Source organism: Myotis myotis, unplaced genomic scaffold, assembly GCF_014108235.1.
Source record: "Myotis myotis isolate mMyoMyo1 unplaced genomic scaffold, mMyoMyo1.p scaffold_m19_p_5, whole genome shotgun sequence".
NCBI classification, from domain to species: Eukaryota; Metazoa; Chordata; class Mammalia; order Chiroptera; family Vespertilionidae; genus Myotis; species Myotis myotis.
The window spans coordinates 38,053,898-38,072,039 of record NW_023416357.1 but is presented as its reverse complement, the minus strand read 5'-3'; the positions used below and the strand labels follow the sequence as shown (position 1 = coordinate 38,072,039).

General features: G+C 38.7%; 1 protein-coding gene across 8 annotated transcripts in view; it reads left to right on the top strand.

Annotated features, from left to right (window-relative positions):
- MRPS27 (mitochondrial ribosomal protein S27) overlaps positions 1-18,142 on the top strand; it is a 79,320-nt gene that overhangs the window by 1,016 nt on the left and 60,162 nt on the right. For 3 of the 8 annotated variants that reach the window (XM_036308257.1, XM_036308265.1, XM_036308264.1), the window contains 4 exons: positions 3,503-3,580; positions 11,267-11,350; positions 15,091-15,161; positions 17,257-17,315. In XM_036308257.1, the coding sequence (XP_036164150.1) occupies positions 3,503-3,580; positions 11,267-11,350; positions 15,091-15,161; positions 17,257-17,315 (292 nt within the window). Of the gene's footprint in view, positions 1-1,319; positions 1,483-3,502; positions 3,581-11,266; positions 11,351-15,090; positions 15,162-17,256; positions 17,316-18,142 lie in introns of all 8 variants that reach the window. The other 5 variants (XM_036308259.1, XM_036308262.1, XM_036308263.1 and 2 more) reach the window with 2 other exon arrangements.

Below are 18,142 nucleotides of genomic sequence, written 5' to 3'. Positions count from 1 at the left end.
ACAAGCATATTTAGTGATGCTTGTCTATGTTTCAATGTCAACAAGACTTTAGATGGTCTATTAGGGAGGGTATTGTGGTTGCTTAGAATGTCTGGGGACAACCATTCATTCTAACAAGGGAATGGTGATTAGATAAGGGAGAGAATTTGTAGTTAGCATTTTGGTCTTTATTTGAACTGGTGAACTTGCAGTAGGTTATACACCTGTGCTATTCCATGGTGGTAGCTACTAGCTGCCTATGGCTATTTAAATTATTGAAAATTAAATAAAATTTAAAATTCAGTTTCTTAGTCACACCAGCTATAGTTTAGGGGTTCACTAGACACCTGTGGCCAGTGACTACTGTATGGGGACAGCTGAGAGTTGAACATTTCCATCATTACAGAAAGTTATATTAAACAAGCACTGGGTTAGGCCATAGATCAGTGGTTCTCAATCTTCCTAATGCCGCGACCCTTTAATACACTTCCTCATGTTGTGGTGACCCCCAACCATAAAATTATTTTCGTTACTACTTCATAAATGTAATTTTGCTACTGTTATGAATTGTAATGTAAATATCTGATATGAAGGATGTATTTTCATTGTTACAAATTGAACATAATTAAAGCATAGTGATTAATCACAAAAACAATATGTAATTATATATGTGTTTTCCGATGGTCTTAGGCGACCCCTGTGAAAGGGTCATTCGACCCCCAAGGGGGTCTCGACTCACAGGTTGAGAACCGCTGCCATAGATGAAAGGAGTCTTGAAATGAGGAAATGGAGGCTATAGGCAAGTAATATAAATAAGTAGGATAGTGCATTATAGACCATTCCAGATTTGAAAATGCTGATAAGGAGCCTGACTTGAAGTCATCAAATCATCTTGAACCATTACAGGATAAGAGAGGAAAAATAGTCTACTTTGTACAAACTCACAGCAAATGCATTGTTCTGTCCAACTTTATAGAAATTCTTTGATTCCAGTGTTAATATATAGACCTTCCAACTACTATACAGAGATGGAAAGAACTTTAAATGGTGTCATTTATAAAGCATCTCAGAAAGATGAACATCCTGCTTTTAAAGGCTTACAGAAAATGGAATGTCTCTCTTTCTTAAGGTGTGGGATAGAGCCCATCTGTGTTCTCTAAACTTTGAAATTCTGATCCTTGGAGGTATTTTTTTCAGAATTAAATGGAAAAATATTTCCTTTAGTGGATAGTTAAGTTAGAGAATGGTTGTGTTAAAAATTGACTGGCTGAAGGATAAGCAGGTTACCAAATTACCACAAATTTGGTGGCTTAGAACAATGCAGATTTATTATATTACAGTTCTATAGGTCAAAAGTCTGACACAGGGTCTTGCTGTGCTAAAATCAAAGTGTTGAAATGTTGGGGTCCAGCCCCAGCAGGTCCAGGGGTTCCCAAAGGTGTGGACGGAGTCGGCGAAGAAGGAATGACACGGAGACAACGTTCAGTTGATCATCATAGCCAGGTTCTTTTTTTATTGTCCTGTTACATCTGTATTTATACCATTTGATCCTATAAGCACGCCTCTATAATCACATCATGGTATGTTTTTGGTAACCTACAGTTCCTTGTTTCATTTCCATAGTTTCTTATCTGACCTTTGCCAAAAATCCTGTCTCTATCTAGTTCTGTTGATTTTAATTTTGTCTAGGTTAATCTCTGTGTTCCATTATAAGGGCTATTCCAAGATCACTATTCTACTGCTCTACTGATAAGCTACAAGGAAGTGACTGAAGGAGATTCTCCTACCCAGTAAAGGTTATGTCCTCCCAGCCCTGCTGCTTGCCTTCCCTGGGACTGCCCTGTGTCGGTGGGTCTCCAGGGATATAGGCTTTGGTGCTTTCCCTGGTGGGCAGACCCCTGGGGATGTGGGCCCAACAAGTCCCAAATTTATTGCCAGCAGTCTTAGTCCAAGTTCTTCATATGTAGTACACGGTATTTCTGTAACACTAGGGGGTTTCACTGATTTATTCTCTTCCTTAGTCCTGTTAATCCCTAACGGCAGGGAAAAATCCCCACCTGGGGAAACAACCTTTCTCAGGGAGGTGGTTCTGGTTATAACACATAGCGCTAAAAAAGGGGGAGCAAACATATTAAGAACAGTATGCCGTATATGCCAGGTGCCTTGAAACATATGCTGTGCAGATATGTTTCTTCCCTGAAGCGACAAGCAACAAGGATGGACCGGACCGGCCTCCGGCATTGAAAGTGATGTAGAATCTGCTTCCATGCCTTTTCTATCTTTTAAGAACCATCTGCATTCCTTGGCTGATGGTCCCTTTCTCAAATATCTTCAAAGTGAGCAATGGCAAGTCAAGTCCTTATGTCACTCTTTATATCCTTTACACATCACTCTAAGGACCTGACACCCTCTTCTAGCCATCGTCACAAGCAATTTAGGACATTTTCACTACCTCAAAATACAAAACAAAACAAAAGCAAACAGTAAATTACTCCTCAACTTCCCTGAAGTTTTCCTGACCCCTAACCCTCCAAATCTAGGCAATCACTAATCTGCTTTCTGTTTCTATAGATTTGTCTATTATGGACTTTTCCTATAAATGTAATTATATAAAATTTGGTCTTTTGTGACTGGCTTCTTTTTCACTTAGCATTATGTTGTAGAGATACATCCATGGTGTAGGCATGTATCTACTTCATTTCTTTTTTTTATTGCCAAATAATATCCCATTATAAGAATATACCACCATTTTATGTACCTATTCATCATATTTGCATTGTTTCCACTTTGGGGCTGTTATGAATAATATTGCTGTGAACATTTTATACAAATTTTTGTGTGGAAACATACTTTCATTTTTCTTGGGTATATACCTAGGAGTGGAATTGCTGGGTCGTATGGTAACTTCATGTTTATGTTTTAAGGAACTGACAAACTTTTCCAAAGTGGCTGCACTACTTTACATTTGTACCTGAATTGTAAAGGGTTCCAGTTTTTCTATATTTATATCAACAACTGTTACTATCTGTCTTTTTTATTATAGTCACTCTAGTGGGTGTGAAGTGGAATTTCAATGTATTTTGCCTTTCCCTAATAGCAATACTAAACATCTTTTCATGTACTTGCTAGCCATTTGCATGTATGTATATATGTTTGTGTGTGTGCATATAATTTAATGGAAACAAATGGTTCCTGGTCCTAAAGTTATAGGAACAAAATTACCAGCATTTCTACCCATAACATTTTTATTGTATAAATTTTCAGCTCTCTGTACCTTTTTGTTTTGTTTTGTTTTGGTTTTGGTTTTTTTTGTTTGTTTGTTTTCTTTATCTTATACTTGTTAGAGGTTGAGCGTTAGTCGGGAACTGAATTGTTAACTGTGCAATATTGGTTACAGTACCATGTTACAATCTTTAAATCTAGTAAATTGAACATATTACAAAGATATGTTTAATGAAACAGTCATATAAACTAAACCTGTTGTGAAACCATGAATGTTGAGATAATTGTCTTTTTTCCTCAGGTAAAAGGTGTCTGCTTTCTGCAGCATACGTGGACAGCCAGAAATGGGAAGCAAGAGAAAAAGAAGATTGTCACCTCGGTAGGTACCTGTGTGTCATTCGCAGTCACTCCATGTGTTTATGATAATATATTCATACTAGAGGCCCAGTGCACAGATTTGTGCACCAGTGGGGTCCCTCGGCCTGGCCTGTGGGGATCAGTGGACCTTCGTGTCGCCGCAGCCCAGCCTTACCTACCAGCTCGTTGGGCTCCAGCCCACTGTCCACCTTGATCCTGCACAGCACAAAGTAGTGCGTCAAGTGGCAGGTGGCCAGGGAGGAGCCTGGGCTGGGCTGGGCACTGTGCCGTTCCTGCTCATCCTGCCCCCGCTGCACACCTGCTGCTGCCACCGCTCGGGCATGTAGGGGGAGTGTCTGTGGGAGAGGCTCACGCCACTGCAACTGTGCTCACCAGTGGTGAGCTCAGGAGTTTGGTGCCCATCAGTCAGCTGAGTGGTGCTCCCACTGTGGGAGTACACTGATGACCAGGGGGCAACTCCTGCAATGAGCGCCTGCCCCCTGGTGGTCAGTGCATGTCATAGCAACTGACCGGTCATTCCATCGTTTAGGCTTTATATATATAGATGATGTAGTATGAAATGATGCTTTTATGATAACCCAATTCAGATAAGTACATTTTAGCTCTTAAAAAGAATTAGACTTTTGTTTCACACATGGAAAAGTCATTTTTGTTATCCTATTTCTTTTTTGCCTTGATGAGTGGTCTTCCTAAGTTATGTAAACAATTCTTTTTTTTGTCCATTTTTATTGTATAGTTAGTTAGTTGCTCTGCAGCCTCTGTTTTATGTTATCTGCAAAGAGAAATTTGTTTTATATTCTTTTTTTAAATATATTTTTATTGATTTCAGAGAGCAAGGGAGAGGGAAAGAGAGATAAAAACATCAATAGTGAGAGAGAATTATTGATTGGCTGCCTCCTGCATGCCCCACACTGGGGATCGAGCCTGCAACCCTGGCATATGCCCTTGACTAGAATCAGAAGTGGGATCCTTCAGTCCACAGGCCAATACTCTATCCACTGAGGCAAACCTGCTAGTACTCTTTCATCTTTTATTATTGTCATTTCTTGTGGTCTTCAAATAGCTTTTTGACTCTCCTCTATTTCATTGCCAGATGACAGATTGATTTAAAAGCAGTGTTCTAATCTCATATAAACCATTTAAGGAAAATAGTTGGGTAACACTTCTCAGGCAGTAGGCTCCTCATTACAGGCTCCTGTTCCCTATGTTATATTACACTAATAGCAGCCCTTCTTTTATAAAATAACAAAGCCTAAAAAAATCACTGACCCTATGATCATTTTATAGGCATGTACATGCTACATAATATATTTTATATATAACATCATTGTGATAACATCAGATGATTGGTGATAGTTTTATGGTGAATGATGTAATTTTTGGATCAGTTCTAGTGCTGATCTAATATTTTCCCCAAGATTTCTTTCTCTGCTTTTTTTTTTTTTTTTTTTGGCTTATGTTAAATAAGAAGAAAGTCTCTCTGTGTTTATGGGTTCTTCCCATAATTTGAGCAGGCAGGATTGTTTTATAGCTATCTATAACGTCTACCTTGGAGAGCAGAGTTGGTTTGTGAGACCTGGCATTGGATGTATGGGCAGGAGCCAGCCAAAACAGAGCTGTGGAGAATCTGAAGATTAGTAACTACATGTTTGCACTGAAATGTAGAATCACTGTGAACAACCGACAGAAATGCAGATGGATACAGATGTGGTGTGCTAGCAAAGTCAAATACCATTATCATAGGTGCTGACAGCTTTATTCACAAAATGGTGAACAATTCTTGGTAAAGTTCTGAATGAATCAAAGTGCTATCTTTCCTCAATTTACCTAGTAGTTGCATTTATGGAAAATTCAGCTTATTTTCAAATTATGCCCCCCAAAGTGCTTTGTTTTTATATGTAAAATGGAGTTTTGTTAATTATAGACAGGTATTTTTAATAGTGTGGATGTCTGCCATGTCATACATGATATGTGGACCAAATATTTTTAACTTTTTATATGGAAATAATTTGAAATTTTCAAAAAATTCATAAGAATAATACAAAGAGCATCTGACCCTTAGCCCAGACTTACATATTTTCACCATTTTGACCCATTTGTTTTTGCTTTCTTATACTCTGTATGCACTTTTTTTTTTTTTTACTTTTTGAAGAGTTTTTTGCGTTTATTACAGCTCTTTATGCCGAATGCTTTAGTGTATATGACCTGACATTTTTAAAGAAGCCAGTCCCTTTTTTTAATAGGATATTCTTCTTTTTGGATTTGTCTGAGGTTTCCTTATGATTAGATTCAAGATATGCTTTCTCAGTCAGAATATTGTCAGTGTTATTTTGTCCTTCTCAGGGCACATCTAGAGATACCTGTTGTCGATCTGCCTTCACTGGCAATGTTAATTTTGATCACCTAGTCAAGTGTGTCTGATTTCCCCACTGGAGAGTTACTATTTTTCTCCATTATGACTAATAGGCAATCTGTGGAGAGATATTTTAATATGCAAATATCATGTTGAGCAAAAGTTTTCCCCCAGATTTAGAATCTATTGGGGCATCTTGCCTGAATCAGTCTTTACAACAATTGAAAAATGATGGTTTTCCAACTCCAATAATACTTCCACATTTACTAGTTAGTACTCAGTATTCTACTGTGAGCATGAGCCCTTCTTACTTTCCCATTTCTTCCTTTGAATTATATTTATCTGTTCATTATCAATATGGTCTTCTGGATTATGGATTTCTCTTGTTTTTCTTTTTAATGATTCATTACCATTCTGTCTTAGATTTGGCTAGTAGGAGCCCTTTCAAGCTGACTCTCAATGTTCTAAGCTCATCTTGTACCTTTCCTGCTCTGGCTCGGGAATCAACTCTTTCTCCAAGGAGTCCTGGTTTCTTTTAAAGGGAATGGTATTAGAAGCCAAGATCTGCATACTAGATATCCTCTTGTCATTGTGGAATTTTTGCTTCTTGGCCCATTCAGTGGAAAATATGTATACATCCTTTATAATAAAAGCCAGATATGCTGAGTGTCCAGTCGTCTGTTCAACCAATCAAAGCATAATATGCTAATGATATGCTAAGGCCGCTCAACCGCTCGTTATGACATGCACTGACCACCAGGGGGCAGATGCTCTGATCATAGGTTAGCTTGCTGCTGGGGTCTGGCTGATTGGGACTGAGCCAGATGGACCAGACACACCCTGGAGCCCTCCCACGGTCACTCCCCGGCTGGCCAACTTCCTGCATCCCTCCCCGTGTCCCTCCCCAGCCCCAATCGTGCACCAGTGGGGTCCCTCGGCCTGGCCTGCACCCTCTCACAATCTGGGACCCCTCAGGGGATGTTGGAGAGCCGGTTTTGGCCCCATCCCACTCAGCGTGCAGGAGCTGCGCCCTGGTGATCAGTGTGCTCCTATAGGGGGAGCACCGTTCAGCCAGAAGCTGGGCTCATGGCTGGTGAGCGCAGTGGCAGTGGCTGGAGCCTCTCCTGCCTCTGTGGCAGTCGGACATCCCCCAAGGACTCCTGGACTACGAGAGGGTACAGGCCCGGCTGAGGGACGCCCCCCCCCCTCCCCCCGCATAAATTTCATGCACCGTTCATACTAATACTTCCAATTCTAGTATATTCCCACAGGGTTCTTCCTTGCCTTCCTCTAGTCCAGCGGTTCTCAACCTGTGGGTCGCGACCCCTTTGGCGGTCGAACTACCCTTTCACAGGGGTCGCCTAAGACCATCTGCATATCAGATATTTACTTCACTATTCATAACAGTAGCAACATTACAGTTATGAAGTAGCAATGAAAATAATTTTATGGTTGGGTCACAACATGAGGAACTGTATTTAAAGGGCCAGAAGGTTGAGAACCACTGCGAGTCTAGTCCATATTTGTATCTCCTTCCCATACTGAAAACTCTGGCTCCCAAAAAGGATGATGTTTTGATGTATTGGACAGTCTCAGCATTGTAGGTTACCTAATTTTCTGTTATTCTGCCCATTAAGTACCAGTAATGCCTGGCTGTCATTCTGACAGAACCCCCCCCCCCCCCAATATATTCTAAAATGTCCTCTAGGGCTAATAATACTCCTTTTGGAAACCACTATTTTAGTGATGAAACTTGACATGGACTCAATTATATTGCAAAGCTTGTTCTGATGTACTGTATGTGAATTAAAAGAAAAGGACTATGGAAGTAAAGAGAAGAGAATGAAGAATTTCAGGAAAGCTATTACTAACACTTTCTTAGGTATGAAGGGAGGTTAGTAAATGAGTCTACTATATTTGGCACCTAGGTATGGGGTATAGTCAGCTGTCTGTTATTCTGAGACAAATCTAGGGGAACGTTTTCATGGATTCCTGAATAAGTAAAAACTGTGTTCATTTTTTGCCAAAAAATGAACACAGTAATCTGCAACAAATAAGTATATGGGGGTAATTGTCTCCTTGTCTGTTAAGATAGTATACTTGGGAACGCAGTACCAGCTACCATTTACTGAATACCACCTAGCCTAGAATACCCTTTGTACATCCTGAATCCTACCCAGTCAGAATAGAATTTCCCTCACCCTATCTTCTTACAGCACTTGGTTATGCAGTGTGATGTGATGAAGAGCCTGCGTTTGGGAGACAGACATCTAGGTGTGACCCCCAGATCTTCCAGCTTTCCAAAACTGTCACTTCACCTCGGTTCCTGTACTTGTAAATTAGGGAGGATGGTAATGGCTGCCCCAGCTAAGACCCTGACATGCAGCAGGTGCTCCAGAAATATGTGGAATGAACAGGTCCCTAGGCCCCTTGATTTTACCTCTGTGTAAAAGGTGGGAGATTCTGAAACTCAAATGGCCTGGAAGGAAAAGAGGCACTTGAGACAGTATGTTTTTCCTTACTGTTTAATAGAATGTGATTAAAACGAGCTTTCGCGTCTATGTGCTATCACTACATGCTTTCCCTAACTCGTATTTGAGTGTTTGGGCTAGTACTTGGCCCTGAGAAGTGAGGGCGTGCTGTGGTCGGGCAGGGCGGGTGATTGATGATTGCGGCGGCCTGGGAAGATCGGGCGGTAGGTGGCAGTGCGGGCTCTTCGGAGATGCCGCGCAGCCTGTGGAGCTTTTCTGCAGCCCGCAGCCTCTCCGGAAGCCTCCGTGCGCGTGTGGGAGGCCTGCCCGCCAGCATGTGGAGCGCTGTGATTGGGCGCGGGGATATGGTGCGGTCTCGCTGATTGGGGGAGCGAGGAGGACCGCATACTCCGCGAGTCCCCATTGGAGGACGTGGGGAGGAGTGGAGTGGGGGAGAGGGAAGAGGTGTGGGTCTGCGTCTGCGTCTGCGATCTGTGTTAAATGGTTTCGTCTTCCTGCCGAATGCTGTGCAGGAGACGTTCTGGGTTCCCTCGGAAAGGCATGCAGCTGTGGTGCCTCTGTCTTCAGTCCCATTCGTGGTTTTCTGTTAGCCTGGAGGGAGAGCTGTGGAGATCTGCGCAGCTCGCAGTACGAGGGTTATTGATTACCGTGGGGGTGTTGATTCACACCAGTTCTGTTTAGTGTAGTGTATCTGTCCTGCAGTATAGGGGGCAAGCAGGCCATCATGCAGTGCAGGTCCTCAGATAAAAATCAGAAGACAATCTCTGTTCACTGCCAGCTGTGTGCCGGGTTCTGTGCAAGGCATTTCATAGGCATCCTCCCATTTGATGCTCACAGCCACCTAAGGCAGCTGCTGTTATTCCCCTTCAGAGATGAAGAAACAGGCCATATTACTGCATTGCTTAGAGCCATACAATATTCTCTTGCCTTTCCGCTCTTAGTGATTGCTGTAGTGCCTGCAGTTGTACCATCGAGTCTTCCTTTGCATTGAAGCACTGGATTTCTTGTCAAGCAAACTGAATTGGATTCCTGAGCCCTACTAACTTAAATATTTTATTTCTGATTTTCCAGTTTATAAGTAATCATAAAGTAAGGCACCTTTTTAATGTTTTTTTTATGAATTAATTTATTTTAGGAACTCCCTTTCCAAATCCGAAGTGAATTATACCACTGACACATTTGCATTCAGTTCAAAACTGAGCACTGTGGTAATCTCTTACTGACATTTCTTCCATTAGCTGAGCTTTAGTTTTGCTATTTCATTTCAGCTGTGGAGACCTTTGGCTTATTGCAGTAATTTTTCAAATCCTGCTCTTGAAGCCTGATGGAGATTTTGTGAAGCCTGCTTTCTTAACTTTGTCAGTTCCATATTTGCATCTCTGTGACATCTATTCATTTACCAAGTTCTGTATTTACCATCTGCTGGCTGGGCTGTTCTAGAGGTGGCCTGATTTGTGTGCATCCTCCTCTTTCAGTCTCATTGCACGCACACACACACACACACACACACACCCCAAACGTTATTGTCTAATATTAAAGTTTTATCCTTTAAAACACACGTAAGACATTATTATTTTGCATAGTCAGTTTTCCCTCGGATTGAAACAGTTTTATTTACTTACCATTCTAGCATCTCAAGTCTTCTTTAGAGGATCATTTTCTATCTTCTAAAAAAATACAACCTCTAAGAAGTTCCTTTTGTCAGTGTTTGCTGCTAATGAATTATCTCAGTTTTTGTTTGTCTAAAAACATCTTATTTTTCTCTTAATTTTAAAAGATAAAATTACTAGATTTGTGAATCTCTGTTGAGGGTATTTACACCTAGCATATTATTCTGCCTTTCTACTAAGAAAATACACATTGGTGTAGTTGTTTTTCCTTTGTAAATAACTTACCTTTTTCTTCTGGCTACTTTTAAAATCCCCTTATTCTTCAGTTTTCCTATAATGTATTATGGTGTGGGTGGAATTTTACTTAATTGATTTGAAATTTCATGTTTCTTGAATCTGAAAACAGTTCTTTTATCAGTTCTAAAATTTATTTAGCTATTATCTGGTCATGTATTACCTCTCCCCATTCTCTTTATTTAACTTCTTTTAGAAATTCAATTAAATGTAGTTTAGGCCTTATTTTATTTCCTATTTTCTCTTTTATACTTTTCATCTTTACCTGTCTTTGTGCATGCTATGTAATTTCTTTTAGATCTTTCAGTTCACTAATTCTTACCTTACCTATGTCTAACCTGCTCTAATTTACTCATCATATTGCAGGGTTTTTTTTACACCTTTGTTGAGGTATTCTTTACACAAATAAACTGCACATACTTAAAGTGTACAATTTGTTAAGTTTTGACATATGTACATTTGTATATGGTGATGAACTCATCACCACAATCTAAATAATGAGCATTGTGTTCCCCTACCAACCACCACCAAGTTTTCTCTATACCTTTGCAATCCTTCTTTCCTGCCTCTTCTGCCCACCTTCCTAAATTCCCAGGTAACCGCTGATATGCTTTCTGTCATTACAGATTAGTTTGCATTTTCTAGAATTTTATGCAATAAAACCAACTCTTTAGACCACTTTAAACAAAGTTCTCAGGTTGGTATATCTTGTATAACATAAGTGTGCAAATTAGGGCCTCAAAGGTGTGAGGGCAGACTAGTTTAGAATCCTCAGGTACAGCATCCCTGCTGTTTATCTTTGCATGGCGTATTATTTTCTAATTAATTCACCTTTTCACTGCAAGTGTAGCCCTAGCTGGTCCTGGCTTTACCTGGGGCTCTCTGAACCAGTTTGTCTTCTTATAAAGGCCTTGATTATATCCTCTGTCTCCCATAAGACATCAAAACCAAAGCTGTGTCACTGGGAACCTGCAGATCCTCTCAGGTGACTGCTACCATCAGTGCTCCCTTAAACACTCAAGGTTTGTGCTCCCATCTTGCCTGTGGCCTCTGACAATTACATCTACCTTCTTGAAAGCTCAGTCATATATATTTTAATAACAGCTTTATTGAGATGTGTTCACATACCATAAAGAAAAACCCTTTAACATGTACAGTATTGTACAACCAAGCTCAGTCATGTTTGAAAATTTTTCAAAATATTTTGCTTTTATAGTAGGAGGAATATTTTAAGGCATATTTAGTCCACCTTATTCCAGAAACAAGATTTAGTTTAATATATTCTTCAAGCTTAGGAGGAGCAATCAAGACTTATTTTATATTCCGGCCCCCCCCCCCCCCCCCATGGTAATTTTCAAATATAACCCACTTTAGTCCCAAGAAGCTGCATCACAATCTCCTGGGGCTTTGTTTAAAAAATTGAATTCCTCTGATGTCACCTCAAACCTACAGAATTAGAATTACCCTCTAGGTGTGAGGTTAGGAATCTGAAGTTTTAAAGCCCCTCAGATGATTCATGTCCTCAACCGGGTTTATGAACCAGTACAAGCCTATATTTGGAGTAGTGTAGGGTCCTCGATGTGTATGTACTCAGATCATCAAGGGTATTGTTTTCTTCAAACAAGAAGGCTATTTTAATACGAGTTTACATGTCATTTTCTGGGCATACTTCCACATTATCTGTACAGTTTTGTTAAATAAAGTATTTTTCAGATCCATTTTCCACATAGTCTTTGTTAATGTATTTCCTGAGACCCTGAGTGACAGGCAAGAAAGCATCTTTTTTAGCACATCCCTTTGAACAAAATCTGAGCATCTGCTGGCCCCTCAGTGACACGTGAAGTGTGATTTTGGCTATTGAAGCCCATAGTCCAGAAACCTGTGGTGCTGGCCCTCTGCAGGCCTCAGCTGCCCAGCTTTCCTGGCCATCCCTGCTCTATGCAGTTTTCTGCCTCATTCATCACGCCAGCACTATCATAGTAGGTGATTGGTCACACATTATATTTAGCAGCAAACCTCTCTCTGACTTGCAGTATGCAAATGTTATTCATCAGATGCTGGGCCAGCAGCTGTTGCCCTTTTGGAGGCCCCAGCCCTGATTTCACTTGGCCGAAGATGTCTGGATGTGAAGGATTAGAGTAGAATCTTGAGTTACCACACTACAGAAGCCAACCTAATCCAATGTTCAGTTCTACATTGTGCGCTCTGTGAAACCCACGAGGAAATGGAGGCCATTGTAATTAGGCCAGTAGACCCTGATCCTGCTTTTTTAAAGTTTAAATTTGAGGTAATTGGTTTTAATGCCTGTCATCTCAACACAAGGGCCTCTATTATGAAGAGATTATAAAGATTTGGTATCATGGGTGTTGTTTAATATCATTCTGTGAGCAGGTAGTTTTAACAATATTAGTTTGCCTTAGTGTGAAGAGGTTTTAGGGATATCCTTATGTATGTGTGTAGGGGGGTCTCTATACCATTCTTGAGTCACCTGGTGTCAATCCTTTCAAGACAGTTGTGAGAAAAGCTAATTACTTTTACATCATATTAGGTTTAGGGGATTTGCAAAGTTGCTTTCCCCAGCAGCTACTGAATCACTGAGACCGTTACCTCCAAGAAAGAACAGAGGAAAAATTGGTTAAATGCACTGCATTAGGTCTTCAACAAATACTTGTCAGTTGTTTACCTCTGTCTCCTTATTACTTGATACTGATTTCTTCCACTAGGGAGAAAAAATAAATAAAAAATAGCCTTGGAAATCCAGTTATTTTTTTCTCCTTTCCTCTCTCCTCTCCATTCTTTTCTCCCTCCTTCCCTCTGTCACCCCCTTCCTTTTACCCATTTCTTTAGGTATTTATTGAGTACCTTTTATGGAAATGTTCTAGAGACTGAGAATTTGTCATGAGTTAAAGCCTTGCCTTCATGGATTTTACTTATAAATGTAAAAAAAGAGGAAAAATAAATAGATAAAAACACAGACCAGCTATGTAGGCATTTGCAAGTCATAGGAAATATTTTGGATTTTATTCTAAGTGTGATAGAATGCTGTTGGTTGAGGGAAGAGAATGACAGGATGTGATTTATCTTTTAAAAGGCTGTGTAGAGATTAAATTGTAAGTGTGGGGGTTAAGGTGAGTAGTCAGGAGGTGAGAGATATTGGTGGCTTAGCAGTGATAGTGGTAAGAAATATATATATTTGTATTTCAAAAATCTAGAGCCTATAAGAGTTGCTGAGAGTTGGTTAAAACAGTGAGGTCAAAAATGACACCTGGATTTTTGGCCTGAGAAAGCCAGTGAATGTAGTGGTCATTTACTGAGATGGGAAAGACTTGGGGGAAAAGCAGGTTTGGAGTGGAAGGCTGCAGAATAAAGAGGACATGTAATGTTTAGATACCTATTAGACACTCAAATGGAGATGTCACCTTTGCAGTTGGAAATACAAGTCTGGAGTTACAGGCAGGAATCAGGTAAACATACAAGTGTGGAGTCAGTCATCTGTAGATGATGATTTGGGCTGTCAGAGAGTGTGGTGAAGAGAAGAGTCTACTGTTTAGACATTTAGGAGTCAAGAAGAGGCAAAGAACCTGCAAAGGAACCCAAGAGAGAGAGAAAAGAGTATTTCATGAAGGTCAACTATATTAAATGCTCATGAGCAGTCAGGTAAGAAGATGAGAATGAAGAATTAACCACTGGGTTTAACTATGTGGAGGTTGTCATTGGTGTTAGTGGAATGATGGAAACCAAAATCTGATTTGAGAGAGATCAAGTGAGAGTAGAATTAAGGAAGTAGTCACAGTTGTACTAGGTATGACTCTTCGGTTGTCTTGCTGCTGAGAGGAGCAGAGCAAACAAGTAGCAGGAAGGAGAGATGAGGGAGATGTGTGGATTTTTTTGTTTGGTTGGTTGTTTAATAAAGTTTGCCCTTTGTAAAAAAAAAAAGGGGGGGGGGGGGGTGCAGAGTAAATGGGCACAGATGCTGATAGCCTGGTGACTTGATGGTAGGAGGATGAGGTTCTCTTTTGATTGCTTCTGTTTTATACTCACAAAAATAAGACCCATACTATACATATGAGAAGACATGAAATAATGAATTTGGAGATTTATGTTGCCTAGGATTTCAGATATTTTTAGACTCTGAAATAACAGTGTAATCTCAGGAATACCAAGTAGCCATGTGGATGTTCTACTAAAAGAAACTGGAATAGGAGTAATTCAGGCTGAAAATCATTAAGTATAGCCAGGGTACCTTCTCTGATTTGTTCAGGGAATGTATAAAAGTTATTTGATAAATTCCAATTTAAAAAATTTTAATAGCTAATATATTTACCTGGTTCAAAATGCAAAAGGAATAAATGTAAACAGTGAAGAGTCTTCTTCCCTTGGCCTCTTACCATCTAATTCTTTCCCTGGAGTTTGTCAATAATACTTTCTTGTGCCTCCTTTCAGAGCAACTTTATTGATGCATTTTTAAAAAACTAAATATATGCCATCATTTTAAAAATAACCCTGCTGCAATTACATAAATCATTTTTATTTATTTATTTTTTTCTTTTGGAGGGAGGGGGGGAGAGCGTGTCCTTTGTGTTTACATAAATCATTTTTAAATATTTCTAATATTTGTTATCCTCTTTAATTTCTAAAAATAGCAAGAAAGTGCATCTGTTTTAATCTTGGTTTCATAACGATGGCAGGAGTTGTATCTGTTAGGTTTTCCATAAGAAATATGTATATTTAACAGGTTCTTTTTTCTTCTTTGTCTTCACAGCTGATCTGGCATCTTTAATGGATAAAACATACGAGAAAAAGTTGCCTGTTAGTTCTTTAACAATATCACGGGTAAGAAAACTTAAATATATATATTTTCAAAGAAAAAAGTAGAAGAAATCAAGAAAGGCTTTTTATATGGATGAGGCTGTGTAAATAAAGAAGATCTTTCATAGGAAATATTTTTCCAGAGTATGGGATGTTTTTGTGGTTACTAATAGATATTTTATGGTGAAGTAGCAAATTTCTTTGACTGAAATAAAAGCTAATAAATGTATCAGGCTCTGATGTTAGTGGTCATTGTTATGTATCTGATTTATTTTATTTTTCCAGGATATGGTATTCTGTTGTATAATATCATGATTTTTTTTTTAGTTGATACACCCATCAGAGGAATAGTATTTACTTGTTAGTATTGGAAGTATTTTTGGTAGCTGAGAAAGTCTGTAAAAGAATGTATATTAATGTCCATGTTAAACTGCTGCAGGCAGTGGAGGAGAGAATAATATTAGGCTAGGAACCAGGAATAGTAATTGATAGTAACCATTACTGAACACTTTCTATGCCATCTATTGTATTAGTTTCTTCACATATATTATCTTATATATTAATTCTTACAGTGGCCATAAGAAAGAAGCATTATTATCTCCATTTTACATGCAAGACTCATGTTGATAAATTTCTCAAGTTCACACAGGTCATAAGTGGAAAAATTGGGCTTCAAACCCAGTTCTCTGTGACACCAAAGTTCTTTTCCTTCAAATAATAACTGATTTTGTCTTTATCGTGAATTAACTTTGTGACATTGGGCAATTGGGCCCCTCTCATTTTCCTCATTTTCAATCTGAGGACAATAGTATTTTCCTTGCAGGGCTGATGTGATGCTAAAATGAGCTTTTAGTTGTGAAAGCTCTTTGTAGAGATTAATAGCACCATAAAATTCAAGGTTACTGTTAAATCTAGAAGAGGAAAAAGAAAGAAACTATCATTATTTTTAGTCTGGGTTCTTTCTTTTTGTCTCTTGATGTTCTCCTTTTAGTAGGGGAAGAGCTTAACTAGGTCGTAACAAATTTTATAGACTCATAATGTTCAGATTGAAGGGTAACAGAGAGGTCATTGGTTCATGAAGGATAAAATCTCTGTTGCCATAATACCTGGTATTTGTTTAGGCAGCATTGCAGAATTTTAAAAACTTTCGCATCCATTTTCTTATTGGAGCTGCAGACCATTGGAAGCAGGTGCCTTCATTCTATTTATGCAGATGGAGCACCTGAGTTCCAGAGGGGCTGTGCCATCTGTTTATGCCATACAGCAAGCAGTCAGGAGAGCTAGCTCTCAACTGCAGTCCTGTGTTTGCACCAGTTTATACGCCCCTTAATGAGATTCCTAAATCAAATCCATAAGTCAGAGGCATTTTGAGAAACTCTCCCCCTTCTTATTCTCCTCTCCCTCATTCTGAGGTTTTAATTATATTCACATGTCTTCTACTCCATCTCTTTGCCTCTGAGTCTCTACTTTAGGGTAGAATCTATCCTTGGAATAGCTCTTTCTGTTTCCTTATTTAGTTTAGAATTAAAGAGCATACTCATAGATTTTTATGGTTCAAAAGGAGACTTTGTTGGTTGGCTGTTCCATAGCAGAACTTAAGTCAGAGTAAGAAAAATGGTTCCAAGATTGAGTTCTCTAAATTTAGATTTTCATCTCTTGAGCATATTTTTTTAGCCATTAGAGTCTTTAACCTTTCAGATATGTGTTCCCATGTATTTGGTACTCAGAACATAGAAAATATTAGAGTTTAAAGATAAAGGGGAATATCAATGACTAATTATAAATTATAGTATAGTATAGTATAGTATAGTATAGAATAGTATAGTATAGTATAGTATAGTATAGTATAGTATAGTATAGTATAGTATAGTATAGTATAGTATAGTATAAAGAGGAGTGGTCTCTTGTTCTGAGCAAGGTTCATGTTTGATTTCCAGTTTTTCTGATCAAGGTAGTTCTATACAAAGAAAAAGAGAAGACATGGTGTATTTTTTTATTGCATTAGCACAGAGAGGTTTCAATAAAATGAATGTTTTATCTTTTTTAAGGTCGGTATGTGAATTAAGTCCAATATAGGGCATAATTTGTATTCATTCAAAGGTTTCTATTTTTGTCTTAGTTTGTGGACAACATTTCATCTCGAGAAGAGATAGATCATGCAGAATATTACCTTTACAAGTAAGTTTTCCGTTTCATTGGGCTATATACTCTCCTATTTCACACCTCTTTTTGACACAAAAGGTGGTATGTATTATATATACTGTTCAACATCTTGCTGTTAATATTTCTGTTTTGGAGATCTTTTCCTATCAGTATATAGAGAGCTTTTTCATTTTTTATATTTGTATGATATTCCATACTATGATTATATCATTTAAACCACTTCCCTATTGATGGATCTTTAGATTGAGCACTCTCTCTCTTTTTATATTATATATAATGTAAAAATAACCTTATACTTATGTAATTTTGCACATAATTCTCATAAGTGTTTACATTTGTAATTTCAATAGCCGTTTCCAAATTGTTTCCTTTGGAGGTTTTATCAGTTTACATTCTCACCAGCAGTGTATGAGACAGGCCTGTTTTACAACTTGGCCAATAGGAGTATTTTCACACTTTGGGATTTTTTTTCTTAATCTGAGAGATGAAAAATTATATATTTATCTCTTCTCTTTTTTTATTCACTGCAAAATATACTCTATGCACTATTTGGCCTCTACTATTAATTAATACCATATTTTTAAAAAATTTTCCACATCACCACAATTAACTTCATTCTTTTTCTTAGCAGTAAGCAACTGCACTGTGAACTGTATACAGATATACTCACGCATGTGTACAAAGAAGCTTGTTCAGTGCAGCACCATCTATAGCAGCAGAAGACCACAGTGACCTAAAGCTCATTAAATAATTGGCCAAATAAATTATGACTTATCCTTATAGTTGATGTTCCACCTATCAAACATCTGTCAGAATGGTACCTTACAACTAACTTTTTATAC